The 13,613-nt window shown below is 41.7% G+C and overlaps 2 protein-coding genes across 2 annotated transcripts; one reads left to right on the top strand and one right to left on the bottom strand.

The window, feature by feature from the left end:
• Positions 1–356: 356 nt before the first annotated feature.
• Positions 357–4,069, bottom strand: ponzr2 (plac8 onzin related protein 2). Its single transcript, XM_044041407.1, has 4 exons — positions 3,890–4,069; positions 2,939–3,052; positions 2,328–2,482; positions 357–989 (listed from the first exon to the last, which is right to left on the bottom strand). The coding sequence occupies exons 2-4, from the start codon at positions 3,042–3,044 to the stop codon at positions 867–869; spliced, it is 384 nt and encodes a 127-aa protein (XP_043897342.1). The 5' UTR covers positions 3,045–3,052; positions 3,890–4,069; the 3' UTR covers positions 357–866.
• A 2,863-nt stretch (positions 4,070–6,932) lies between these two features.
• LOC122779698 (tripartite motif-containing protein 29-like) lies at positions 6,933–13,073 on the top strand. Its single transcript, XM_044042274.1, has 3 exons — positions 6,933–7,089; positions 7,358–8,304; positions 11,987–13,073. Exons 1-3 carry the CDS (start codon positions 6,933–6,935, stop codon positions 12,023–12,025), a joined length of 1,143 nt encoding a protein of 380 aa, XP_043898209.1. The 3' UTR covers positions 12,026–13,073.
• The last annotated feature ends 540 nt before the right edge of the window (positions 13,074–13,613 follow it).

Below are 13,613 nucleotides of genomic sequence, written 5' to 3'. Positions count from 1 at the left end.
AATGTTTCACTGAGCTTTAAATTGATTATGCTGAACATTGACCTTATAAAATGACCATCATCACACCTACATTTAAAGATCGAGTATTTCTTCTCTGTTTCATCAGAACCTGGAATTTCAAAAAATAATTAAAAAGAATTCAGGATTTTTAAGTCTTGGCTCCCTCTCGTGGACGGCTTGTGTTCCATACACTCACTCTGTTCGCACCGTCGTCTTCGCCTGTTCGCACAGCGTCTGACACACTTGATCGCTGGATGTGTGACATCACGTCATTGGCTAACTGCAGTGCACTTAAATGTTTCTGCAAATTTTTGTGCACGTCAGAAAACAATAACAACTCATACAATGTACAAACGTGGATTCAAAATGGACATATGTGTATTTCGAATGCATGACAATAATGATAGGTCATTAAACTTCACACACACAAAAAACTCTTATGACATCTATAGAAAAAACTGTTTTTGCCTGTGGGTTATGGTGGATTTTAGTCTCTGCTCATATTAAAAAAACATATTTGTTCCAACTTTGTCCAATTTCTTGCTTTTTACAGTGGGGCACAAGTCATATTTATATCTTTGACACTTGACATCAGTCATTTTATTGTATTTCACAGCTATAAAAGAAGCAGATACAGCCCTATCACATTGATTGTCTACTCATGTAGCCCTTTACAACACCGACAATGTAGCCACAGTGTTTTTACTGAACATCGAATGATCATAAAACATACAATATAATGAGGAAAATGTACAGAAGGAAAGTGTCACAGTGCTGCCAGGTTTTTTTTTAAAAGCCTTTCTAAATAAATGTTTGAAGTTTAGATTTTAAAAGACATAAAATGAACGCGTGCGGTGGTTCGTTGATCATGTTCTTTTGGCGCCGACCAGAGTGACCTGGATGTTTCTTCTCCTCATCTCTCTGGACATCTGACACCAGGTGCAGGTGGTGCAGAAGCTGGCGTAGATGCAGTCCGTGCAAAGGTTACCCTGCGGACGACAAGTGTTAGCAGAGTCCCATCCGTTAAAGGGATTGTCAACTGCATATATATACTGTAAAAAAATATACATATACATGTTTGATGTAATATTACGATTTAATGAAAATGATGACCCTCATGTGGAGAATAAAGGAGTGGTCAATGAATGAATGAATTAATCATTTTTGGAAAAGTATTTTTTTATATCATCAGTACCGTAACATAATTTTTAGTAAATTTTTATTTGGTAACATTACAACTTTTTATAATTATGTTTTGGAAAAGTAAGATTTTTTTTTCTAATATTACATTTATTGAAATGTTTAATTTTTTTTGGATAAAGTCATAATTTCTTTACAACATAATAATTTACAACGTAATATAATTTTATTTTTCAGTAAGATCAATAATTGTTTGTAATGCGAACATTTTTTCCTGATAATTTTTTCCTGGTAATTCTTTCAACATATTTCCATAATACAACATTTATAACATTTTCGTGTCACTAAATAATTGTTGGAATTGTTAGTAAAAAAATTTTTACATCAGCGGCATGTTTTTCTAATATTACACTACTGTAATATTAGAAAAACATGCCACTGATGTAAAAAAATATCATACTTTGTTGTCAGTACAGTAACATAACTTCATTTTTCAGTAAGAATTTCAGTAATTCTTTCAACATATTTGCTCACCCTAACCCTAAATGATTGCTGGAATTGTAAATCGTGGGAGAGTGAATTAATTATTAAAGGTAATTTGTTTTAAATTATGTTTTTCTTGTAGTACAACATTTCTTCAACAATTTCTTCTGCTGTTAAATACACAATAGTTGACATTTTTTGGAGGGGTAAAGTCGTAATTCTTTACATCTTATAAAATAGCATTTTAACGTTCTTTGGGAAAGCATGGATTTTTTTTAATGTTTTTTGTAGCATATATTTTACAAAATTTTAGCATATTTTGTATCATTTTCTGAATTTTTTTAGGTAAAGTAGTTTTATGACATCACAAACAATAATATTACATCATTATTTTTCTTTCCTTTTTCTACATTGTTTTGTGTCGTCAGTTAAATCAATAATTGCTTGCAGTGTTAAAATATTTAACTTTGAAACATTTTATCGCATTATTTAGTCAGGCAAGTCATTTTTTAGCCTTTTTTGCAGCTTTTATTCAAATGTTTTCATCACGTAAGCCACATTTTGTGACTTTTTAAAAAAAAATTATTTGTGACAGTATTTTGTGTAACTTCACTAATGTGATTACAATATTTGACAAGTTATTTGTTTATACAAGTATTTCTGCCAAAGAGCGAGTGAAAAGTAAAAAAGAGAAGGGTTCTTACGGCGATGCCATAACGGTGACGCATGGCCACCCTCATGGCCAAGGTGGCAGGCGGTACCATACCGAAAATGTCCAGCAGGGGAAGGCATAGAGCTTCTCCATAGGTGTCGGTGACTTTGCAGGCAAAGCAGGGACAACACCAGAAAGCACAACAGCCTTGACATCGGAAAGGAAAACACAGTTCGAATAAAAGTAATAGAACACACACTGTAAAACTGTTAAAACGGCAAAACAGCAAAAACAAATCTGTCTTGCCACTTAACACACAGCCCGGTAATATCTGAAGGACGGTCTTTTCCCCCCCGACACCAAATCCCATAGAGGAAATGAGCAGTTTTCCATCACAGCATAGAGGAGATTTTCATCCACTGCTGCCTCCATCTTTGCTTCTTCACGCCGATTTAGATCAGCGACACAGTGGACTTTGGTGTGGGAGAGTGAAATGACACGAGTTTGCAGTCGCACTGTCAGACTTCACCTGGCACAGATTTGCCTCTTGTGAAGTGGCTGGAATCCGTTTTTGCTGATGACCCCATGAAACAAAACTGAAAACCCTTACTAAACAATAATAGTAATGATGATAATCACAAGAAACACAGAGCACACACTTACACTCTGGCACATCTTGGCAGCAGTCACAGATCCCAGACCCCCACTCATCAGAGTCTTGGATCACCATCACAGGCTGAGGCTGCCTGATGATCATCGAGTTGGACATGATGGCGTCTGAAGAATATGATATTATATTACATTTTTATAATCAGATCTGTGATCATTATTGCATTGTTATTATTATTATTATTTGTAAGGTTAAATGATGCTTAAATTTGAACTTTTTTATTTTCGTGTGTACTTTATTTGCTTCTGTTGCTCGTTGCAGATTCATTTAAATTGTCTTTGAGTCATTTTGTTCCAATTGCTGTAGAAATAAAAATGTGCTAAATTAGATATAATACAACACAGTCAGTTTAAAAAGCCTTTTAACAACAACAACATATATATAACAGCATTATATTAAAAATACACACAGAGAGAACGTTCGTTTTAGGAAACCGCCCCATGAACAAAATCATCTTTGTGTGCAAGTATTGTACTCAAGTATTTCCACTGACTGTATGAACTGTGATTCACGCCCATCAGAACAAAGGACGGATTATTACGGTAAAGAACCGTGACATGTGGTACTGAATCATCACCGCACCCGTTTTATTTTTATCTTTTGCTTTCTGTTTCAAAACACTCACAAGTTTACACAACCACAATCTCCACATCAGAATCGGACTCAAGGATAAGATAAAGTCATACAAATCAGAATAAACTATTTTAATAAAGTCTTTCACATCAAGGGCTGTTCTTATCCACCGACTTTTATCTACCATAAACCTTTTATATATGAAATCACACAAAATATATACCATTCGTATGCTTGTAATTATGTTTTTGTGAGTGAAAAGTTCTGTGTTTTGAAATAAATTAAAAAATAATATTGGACGACTCTGTAAAGAAACCAGACGAGTCATTTTGTCGTCTTATTTCACTATTCTGATCAGTATAGCGTCTTACCTCTGTGTGATGAGGCAGCGCCGCTCAGTCCTCCGAGCTCTCACAGTCTCTCGTCTTCACTGAGACGATGTCATTTCTCAGTGTCCTCTAAAATACCTGAACACCAGAACCAGTTTGTCCAGCAACCTGGACAAACGGGTTCGTTTATTTCTCGAACAAAAAACTCTGCCTCTTCACGAGCAGTGCTGCAAGGTGAAGGTGGGGCCATGACGTACTGCACAAATATAAGAAGACATTGTCCTCCGTGAAACAAAAGGTTCTGTGGCTTTAAATGGGAAGAATATGTGGCGATCGTCCGCCAACCCACTGGTCAATCTGACTCAATCTCAAAAGCTCACCTGTTGTCATCCAAAGTCCGCACCGCACGCACTGGTGTCCCCCGTCGGTCACCTGCCAAGTTTGAGGACTGTCAAAGACATTTATGCGATGAACAGACAAACATCTCTTGTTCCGTTCTGTTACGTTGTCTTCAACTTATCCGGTTGCGGGGTAAGCAGCCTTAGCAAGGCAGACCGCCCTCTCCCGAGCCACTTCTACCAGTTCCTCTGGGGGGGATCCCAGATTTAATCCCTCCAGCGTGTCATTCCAGAAGGACATCCACCTCAGTTGGCTCCTCTCAACATGGAGGAGCACTGGTTCTATTCTGAGCCTCTCCCGGATGTCTGAGCTCCTCACCCTGGCCCTGGTATACTCGCGTGTCAGGGTCCTGTATTATATCACTTCACCATCGGGTGGCAATAAAAGTCTGGACACAGGGAGTAGGACGCATTCTTACCAAAGAAGAAGAGAACAATGCTACAGCTCCCTCGGACACGTCTGGTTCGACGGTTCACAGCTGAAAGGTCCGTCGGGCTCGGATGGCGACGACTTCTTCTGCTGTTAAAATGTTTTGTCTACTTGGTGATGCCTCCACATGAACGTCACTGTGGGGGTGCTGTGCCAATCTCAGCTGACATAGGGTGATGGGCGGGGTCACACCCTGGACAGATCGCCAGTCCATCACAGGGGCACATATAGAAACAAACAACCATCCACTCTCACACCTATGGTTAATTTAGACTGATCCCCAAATGTGGGAGGAAACCAGAGAACCTGGAGAAAACCTACACACACATATCGGGCATGGATTATATCGGGCCTGGTGCTGTCCAGCTCTTCATCTTTAACACTCTTTCTTGGATGTCTGCCATTGAGATGGTTACTGGTTCTTGTTCTGGGAGGTTACTGTGGTCTGCTCTTAGGTCCACTAGCCATTGGGCATCTGAGTTGTGTGATGCCTCTTTTTCCCATATGGCCTTCCAGTATTCTTCCACCTCAGCTCTTGGTGGGTCTGACCTGTTGTAATTTCCTCCCTGCCACTGAGAGTACACCTTGGCTGGTTCAGTGAATAACAGCTTGTTTATTCTCCTGGCCTCTGCCTCCTTGGTGTATGTCTTCAAACGGGTGGCCAATGCTGTTAGTGTCTGTTTGGCAGTTTCAAGCGCTTCAGGTATGGAGAGCTTGGTGTACTTCCCTTTATTCACCAAGTTGCCTTTCTGTAGCTCTGCTCGCTGGCTAACTTCTCTTCGTGTTGCCCTTATCTTGGCCTCTAACCGTATTCTCCGTGGTGGATGCTGTCTGTTATGGTTTGAGCCCATCTTGTATCCAAGCATTTCTAGGATTACTGTTGCTGTACTGTGTATCAGCTTATTGTTCTCAGTGATGGTTCCCGTAGGGACTGGTGTTAGTTCAGCATTCACATCCACTAGCAGATCTTCTGAAGGTACTTTACAAGTCAGCTTCGGTATTCGTCAGGGGTTCCAGGTTTCTAATTGTGCCATGATCTTCCTTCTCAGGTCAGCAGCTCTTGGACTGAGGCTGTTGGTATTTGTTGTGGCTTGGTACCCAATCTCTGATTGTGGGATTGATGGTGGCATCCCCCCGCTGACCTGTGGTCCTGGCGCCCCCTTGCCGTAGCATTGTTGTTGTATCTCATCGATCTCCAGTTGTGATAGACGTTTTTTGCGGATGTTTCGCTGTTAGCCTTGATCTTGGGTTTCGAAGTAACCATTGGTCCCACATTCGCAGCATGTATCCCTTCTCTCTGGGGTTGCTCATATAGTAGCATTCCAACAGTTCCATGTTTTCAAAACTTGTCCATCTATGTCTTGTTCCAGTAGCCCATTTCTCATCAGATGCCCTGGTTCCCTGGCACCTGACGCGGACCTTGTTGACCCGGGCGACGTCCAAGCGGTATGACTCTATATGTATGTATATATATGTATACAGTAGATAGATAGTTAGAATATTATAAAAAGTGAGAGCCACAAAAATCCCAAACGACAAATACATGATTCACGTGATAAACTGTGTTCATGGCGTCATGTGAAATACAGTCAGACATACATCACCTCGCTGTCACAAAGCAGTGCAGGAAGAACTAGAAATACCTGAAAACATTGTGTTTGCTCCGCTCGACCAATCACTGCACCACTTACGTTTCCGCTTCACGGGCTCTCGGTCTCAAACCGCAACAGCAACATGAAGCACGAACCCTGCAACACCACATATTTGAGGTTTTTATCACTCAAAGAGGAAACGGAACAAACTTTTCTCTTAAATGGACAAATATCTAACCCAGAGGAACCCATTTAATTATGGGTTTAAGTGTTTTAGGTTTTTTTTATGATTAATTTTTAAATAAATGTTAATCAGCTGTGTAAAGTCAACGGCTAATTAATTGCATTAAAGCTGACACTGGTACAAGTAAGTCATAAAAAAACACCGCAAACGTGAGCCAAGTCACAATTTGCAAATTTGCGCCCTATGTAGCCTCTAATTTACAGCCACATTTGTAAATCTTTTTTTCTTTGGCAGCTGATTGATTTTGGCAAGTTTCCCTCTTGATTCCCTCCTCCTCACATCTGCAGTTTGACAATGGGAGGAGGAGCCGACAGGTGGAGAAGAGCAGGAGCTGACAGGCTCCGCCCACTGCTCTGTCACATGTTGAGTTCAGAGCTCAAACTGGTTCCATGTCTGAGGACGAGGAACTCGGACGGTCGTCATGATTCAGCTGCAGAGAGAAAACATCTCTTGTACCATCTGTTTGGATCTACTGAAGGATGTGGTGACTCTTTCCTGTGGACACAGCTTCTGTAAGAACTACATTAAAGACCACTGGAACACAGAGGACGAGAAGAGGATCTACAGCTGCCCTCAGTGTAGAGAGATCTTCATGCCGAGGCCTGAACTGAAGAAAAACACCATGTTAGCAGATTTAGTGACTCTACCTCGACTAGGACGACGACAAAAAAAAAGAAAAAAGAAAATGTATACATCGCACTTATGACTAGCACTTCATAGTTTGGTTTACTTGAAGCTCTTACGTACTTCTAGCTCTTATTTGTACCCAAATGTTTAAATGCACTTATTGTAAGTCACTTTGGATAAAAGCGTCTGCTAAATGACATGTAATGTAATGTAATGTAGTGGAGGAGCTGAAGAAGACTGGACTCCAAGCTGCTCCTGCTGATCACTGCTATGCTGGAGCTGAAGATGTGGCCTGTGATGTCTGCACTGGCAGGAAACTGAAAGCTCTCAAGTCCTGTTTGGTTTGTTTGGCGTCTTACTGTGAGGAACATCTCCAGCCTCATTATCAATCACCTCCATTCAAGAAACACAAGCTGGTGGAGCCGTCCAAGAACCTCCAGGAGAACATCTGCCCTCGTCACAATGAGGTGATGAAGATGTTCTGCCGCACTGATCAGCAGTGCATCTGTTATCTCTGCCCTGTGCATGAACATGAAGACCATGACACGGTCTCAGCTGCAGTAGAAAGGAAGCAGAAGCAGAGAGAGCTAGATCTGAGTCTAGACGAAATCCAGCAGACAGTCCAGGACATAGACAGAGATGTGAAGGTGCTTCAACAGCAGAGGAAGACTCTCAGTCTCTCTGCTGATAAAGCAGTGGAGGACACTGACAAGACCTTCACTGAGATGATGCGTCTCCTGCAGAAAAGAAGCTCTGATGTGAAGCAGCAGATCAGATCCCAGGAGGAAAATGAAGTGAGTCGAGTCAAAGACGTTGAGAAGAAGCTTCAGCAGGAGCTCACTGTGCTGAAAAAGAGAGAAGCTGAACTGAAGCAGCTCTCACTCACACACGATCACAACCAGTTTCTCCTCAACTACCGCTCACTGTCAGCACTCAGTCCATCCACACACTCGTCCACCATCAACGTCTGTCCTCAGAGACACTTTGAGGAAGTGACGGCGGCTGTGGCAAAGGTCAGAAGTCAACTGCAGGAAGACCTGACCAAGACGTGGACAAACTTCTCACTGGCTGTGGCTGAAGTAGATGTTTTACTGCCAGAACCAGAACCAAAGACCAGAGCTGAATTCTTCAGATATTCACAAGAAATCACACTGGATCCAAACACAGTAAACACACGTCTGTTATTATCTGAGGGAAACAGAAAAGTGACATTTATGAAGGAAGATCAGTCTTATTCTAGTCACACAGACAGATTCATTTATTGGTGTCAGGTCCTGAGTAAAGAGAGTCTGACTGGACGTTGTTACTGGGAGGTGGAGTGGAGAGGAGGAGGAAGAGGAGGAGGAGTTTCTGTAGCAGTGACGTACAAGAACATCAGCAGATCAGGGAGTTCAGATCAATGTGGTTTTGGATGCAATGACAAATCTTGGGCTTTAGTTTGTAACCAAAACAGTAGTTATTTTTTTCACAATAGAATCAGCACTAAAGTCTCAGAGTAGGAGTTTACCTGGACCACAGAGCAGGTCTTCTGTCCTTCTATAGAGTCTCTGACACCATGACTCTTCTCCACAGAGTCCAGACCACGTTCACTCAGAATCTCTATGCTGGAGTTGGGTTTTATTCTTTTTCTTCACCTGGATCCACAGCTGAGTTCTGTAAACTCAAATAGACTCAAGTTCTTTCAATTAAACTCTGTGTTTAAATCTTTAACTTCTCTGATCTCGACGCTCTGATCACCTGTCAATCAAACTGTGTGGGCGGGTCCATATGATCACCGATTTTTTTCTTGTCACTCAAAAACACAAAACACAAATCTATAATCACATTTAACATTTGTCTCTTTGAAAGAGCTCATTGTACTCAATGTACTTAAATAATAACAATAATAAGAAGAATAAAATGTGTTTATTCATATATTTATCAAGATATAATTATGTTTTTACCATCACTTACTTTAATTGCTGTGTTTATTTAAACATGAAATCCCTTGTATTTTGAGGAGAAAGAATAAGAGAAAGAGGAGGAACAGGAGGAGTGGAGGAAGAGACGTGATTTGTCAAAAGAAGAAAAAATATCTCAGAAAGAGGACAATAGAGCAGGAGCTTGAGCGCCACCTGGAGTCGCTCTTTAGAAAAAGCTTAGTTTGATGTGACGTTCCCATGACCTTTTGACCTGGATCGTTGACTTCCATGAGTCAGCACAAACTGAAAAGAGCGGCCTCACTTCTTTTCTTTTTTTTTCTTGCGAACTTAGACCCAGAGAGTTCAGCTCAGAGCGGTCACATGATCACGTGAGTCCTTGAATTTTGGGAATAGTTGGGGGGTAAGGTGAGTTCACGCATGTGTCACACCGCAGACAGAATTCTGACCTTTTTTCTACTTTTGACAAATCATAAATCATCATAAAGCTGCCCTCTTTTGTGCTTTAATCCCACAATTCTGAGGGGGGAAAAAAGTCAAAATTCTGGCTTTGGAATCTCAGATATCTGAGTGGAAAAAGAGTCAGGCTTTGGTCTAAATATACGGAAGTCTGACTTGTCCTTAAATTCCGACTTTCTTTCACACGTGCGCCCCGATCCCCTTCTGAACTGAATTATTTTTTTTCTTAATAATCCTGAATGTTTTGAATCCTAATCACAAAACGGAAAAAGAAAAAAAAATAACCTCTTGTGACCCACCTGCAGTCCACTCCTGTGTCCACAGCAGATAAACCTGCTGAACTCAGCGGCACAGCAAACAGACTGAGGTACAAGTTCAGCAGTGAGTCCTCAGTCCAACGTGTGCAGGGGACACTGGATGATTGAAGACACGGATTTAAAGCTGCAGTGCAACGTTTAAGTCGAGGTCTTGCATCGCCCCGGCGTCATTCCCGCGCCACACACAGGAAGTGAGCTGCTTTATACCAGGACCACAACATCGAGCGAGAGGAAAGAAAGAGTTTGACAAAGACCGCGAGAAGTCACTCACGAGTGAATACTAGTGCTAAAAAAAAAAACGGGATCAAAAAACGATAATTCTCGTCTCCGCCCACCCAGGCTCTGCTGCCGTATACACACAAGCGCGCCCTCACTCAGGTCTGATAGTTTTGTCACAGCAAAGTTAAACAGAGAATAAATACTTTTTATTCTCTTAACACAAGACAACACAAAAACTGTCCCACCTAATAAAGTCTATACCCACTTAAGTGCAAGATATCTTAATATTAACATTTGCTGCTTGATCTCAGCCGCTCACTCTCCCCCACCAAACTCCATTGAGAAAATCTGCATTTTTCACTCCCACAGGAGCTGCTGGTCTACTGCTGCCTCCTGTGGCAAGTTTGTGTCACTGCGGTAAATCTGAACCACTGAAGACCCCAAATGGCATATTTGAACCCAGTGATGGAGGCAGCAGTGGATCAAAAACTCCTGTGTGCCAGTGATGTAAAATAACTGATTTTCTTGATGGACTTTGGCAGTTCAGAACTAAGTGTAAATTTTATGAGATAAACTTAAATTATATACGTCTCCCAGACACCGAGCGACATTTGAATCCTGCAATCGAGACAAAAGAATCGGGATGTTTAGGTCTTACTGTACATGCACCGTCGTGTTGTATTTTATGGTACAGCATTTTTGTGTATATAAATGGTATTGTTGTAAAGGCATTATTAAGGGTTTTTTTGCCCACTGGAAACAACAGCTGCTGCTGCTGCTGCTGCTGAAGAAACTGTGGATTAACACAGAACAGCTGCTTTGCACGTGTGAGCAAGAAATGGGAAAAACATACAAACCTGAGGACATTTTGTCTGGGCCCCACGACTTTAAAGTGCTTTTTCAGGGTTAAGACCTGGTTTTAGGATTAGGGTTAGGTCAGGTAAGGTTAAAGGTTAAGGTTAGGCACTTCGTTGTGATGGTTAAGGTTAGGGTAAGGGGTTAGGGAATGCATTATGCCAATGGTGTGTCCTCACTAAGATATCAAAACAAGTTTGTGTGTGTCTATGTATGTGCGTGTGCGTGTGAAATTTGTCAAGGCAGTTTCCATGAAAACCGTTGGCCACGTGTTTAACTGGACTGAACTTTGTCCCAGTTTTTAGCAGATGTACTGTAAATGGAGGCCGGGGGGGTGACGCGGGTGATGGTGGGCGGGGTGGGAGTGGGCATGAATAAGAGGTCAAAGAGAAACGGGGTCACAGAGCGCAGTCAGTCATTTGTGGGATGAGGAAGAGGAGAGACGAAAAAGAAGAAAAAGAAGAAAAGAAGGACTGAAATCTGGTAGAACCTTAAACTCTGCTTTTTGCATGACTTTCTGGAATCCATGTATAAAACTGTATATCCATGTGTCTCATTTTTCTATTACAGTGGTTTAATAGATTTTTTTCCCCACTTTTACATGTAAATATGTTTCGCATTAAAAGTGAAGATGTGATTGATTTACAATTGACAAAATCCTCGGCTGTAAATGAGCATTTGTTTGATGTCATAATAACAGCAGAAATAGTGCAGTTCAATAGATTTAGACATTTTGCTTCTATATGTGATACGGTTTTGACAGGCTGAGAAAAGAGAATCCTCATCTAATCTAATCTCATCTAATGGTTCCTAATCTGAGATCACAGAGGGAGTTTAATCCGCTCTGAGGTTGTGAGTTTACCAAAATGATATCTGATTCCACAATTTAAAAAAAAAAACTCTTTTAACACCTCTGTGACCTCTGACCTTCTGTGATCTCATCAGTTCAGTTCATTTATTACCAACAGGACAGAATATTTATCCATATAAACACATATCGGTGATTGAAGGTTTGTGAACCCCTGAAGGTAATCTGACCTCATTCCCCCTTAATCCCATTTCTCGCGTTTAATTTGCAGATGTTTGGAGCTGAATTGAGATTTGCTGAATCGAACTAGCTCTTACCGTCGGTCACAGAGGTGGAGACGTGCTGTGGACATGGAGGTCAGGAGCAGCGGAAGTCCAGGAACCGTGGCCCCGGGTCTGTGGAGGAAGTGGCTCCCAGAGGCCCCGGATAAGCCGGCGCACAGCCACGTGGACTCTTTCCTCACCGCAGCTCGGCTGCTCCGCGGGGGAGGACGTGTGGAGGAGGAGGGGAAGACGGTGGGGTGGCAGTCATCTCGTCGGTCAAACCAAACCCGTGAGACCAGGCCGGACGGGAACCAGGGGCCGAAACACGCCATGGTGTTCCTGAAAGATCTGAGGAGCAGGCAGGTCCACCTCACAGAGAACAGGAGAGAGGACAGAGAGTCCGGCTGCGAAAAGACAAACACGGGTGAAGAGAAAGACACGGACGAAGGGCCATTCTCGGGTCACGGACAGACAGAGAGACAGAAAGACATCGTTGTGTGCATCTGGAAGTCGGGATGTCGCGTCAAATGCAGACAGTCCACGAGGTTCAAGGCCCCGGTTCTGCCCGCCATCGCTGAGATTTAGAGCTTCACGACAAAGACTTACAGTGGGTTGACTTTTGCGAAAAATCGTGCTGACGCAACGACGCGACAGCCAATCGGCAATATGGACACGCGCAGATGGGATCTGATCACGTACGATGGTTGAGGAAGGAGAAAGATCAGATTCTGATGTTTAGAAATCCCGATTTTTGGGCCAAAAAGGACTTAAACACCTGCTTCTTCTTAGTTTTCGATGAAAGCGACAGAATCTCACGCTGCGACAAACTCACCTCATGAAGTGACAAAAGCTGGCTGTATTCATCATGATACAGCAGTAATTTCATAATAAAAGCATTTGTGTTGTGTATGTGCGACGATAAATATATTTTACAATAAAATGTATTTGTGATGCAAAATCAATCTCAATAAAATAAGTGGCGGGCCAAAAGAAATCAATTGAGGCCCACATGTGGCCCATGGGCCGCGAGTTTAGGACCTCTGATGTATAGTGTAATGTGTTTGCAAAAAATAAAATTCAATTCTACGTGCAAAAGGTTTCTTTTCCTGTTGATTCACACACGAAAAAGGCAATATACAAAAAAGTGGAGGATTTGGTGGCATCTAGTGGTGAAATTGCAGATTACAACCAACAGGTTGTGTTGGCAGGGAGGGCAGTATAATCTGCACTGGAGTAAAATAAAGGGACACAGCATTTTCAAATTTCCAGGTGATGACAAACATAAATAAACATAAGAAGAAAAAAAAATGTATTCGTTTTTTTGGGAGTGGTTTGACGTGGACTATAATTAGAGTGAGGTTCACTGTTGGTGTTTTATACATACAAAAAGGTCCAGTTATTGATTATTCTTAATTTGAGTGTAATTAGACAGGGGGAAACAGACATTACAACAGGATTGTGGGTGGTGTAATGTCGTACTTTACTTTTTTAAAATACGGACTTTTAAAGCGAGAAAGTTGTATATTTTTAGTTTCGAACGGTTTCAAATGTCAAACGGAGGTGACGCGTTTTACTTCCGGGGTCGTTGCTTGTTGGGGACAAGGGAGAGATTAAAGTTACAGCGCCACTCCAGCC

The sequence above is a fragment of the Solea senegalensis genome, linkage group LG13 (assembly GCF_019176455.1).
Source record: "Solea senegalensis isolate Sse05_10M linkage group LG13, IFAPA_SoseM_1, whole genome shotgun sequence".
Classification (NCBI taxonomy): domain Eukaryota; kingdom Metazoa; phylum Chordata; class Actinopteri; order Pleuronectiformes; family Soleidae; genus Solea; species Solea senegalensis.
Note: the sequence above shows the minus strand (reverse complement) of the source record. Positions and strands in the feature narration are given on the sequence as shown.

Excerpts from the sequence above, each read along its gene's own strand:
- LOC122779698 (XM_044042274.1), top strand. The coding sequence starts at position 6,933 with ATGATTCAGCTGCAGAGAGAAAACATCTCTTGTACCATCTGTTTGGAT. Across the intron at positions 7,090-7,357 it reads GATCTACAGCTGCCCTCAGT|TGGAGGAGCTGAAGAAGACT; the intron begins GTAGAGAGATCT and ends AATGTAATGTAG. Across the intron at positions 8,305-11,986 it reads TCACACTGGATCCAAACACA|ATGTTTGGAGCTGAATTGAG; the intron begins GTAAACACACGT and ends TTTAATTTGCAG.
- ponzr2 (XM_044041407.1), bottom strand. The coding sequence starts at position 3,044 with ATGTCCAACTCGATGATCATCAGGCAGCCTCAGCCTGTGATGGTGATC. Across the intron at positions 2,483-2,938 it reads CTGCCAAGATGTGCCAGAGT|GCTGTTGTGCTTTCTGGTGT; the intron begins GTAAGTGTGTGC and ends TCCGATGTCAAG. Across the intron at positions 990-2,327 it reads GTCACCGTTATGGCATCGCC|GGTAACCTTTGCACGGACTG; the intron begins GTAAGAACCCTT and ends TGTCGTCCGCAG.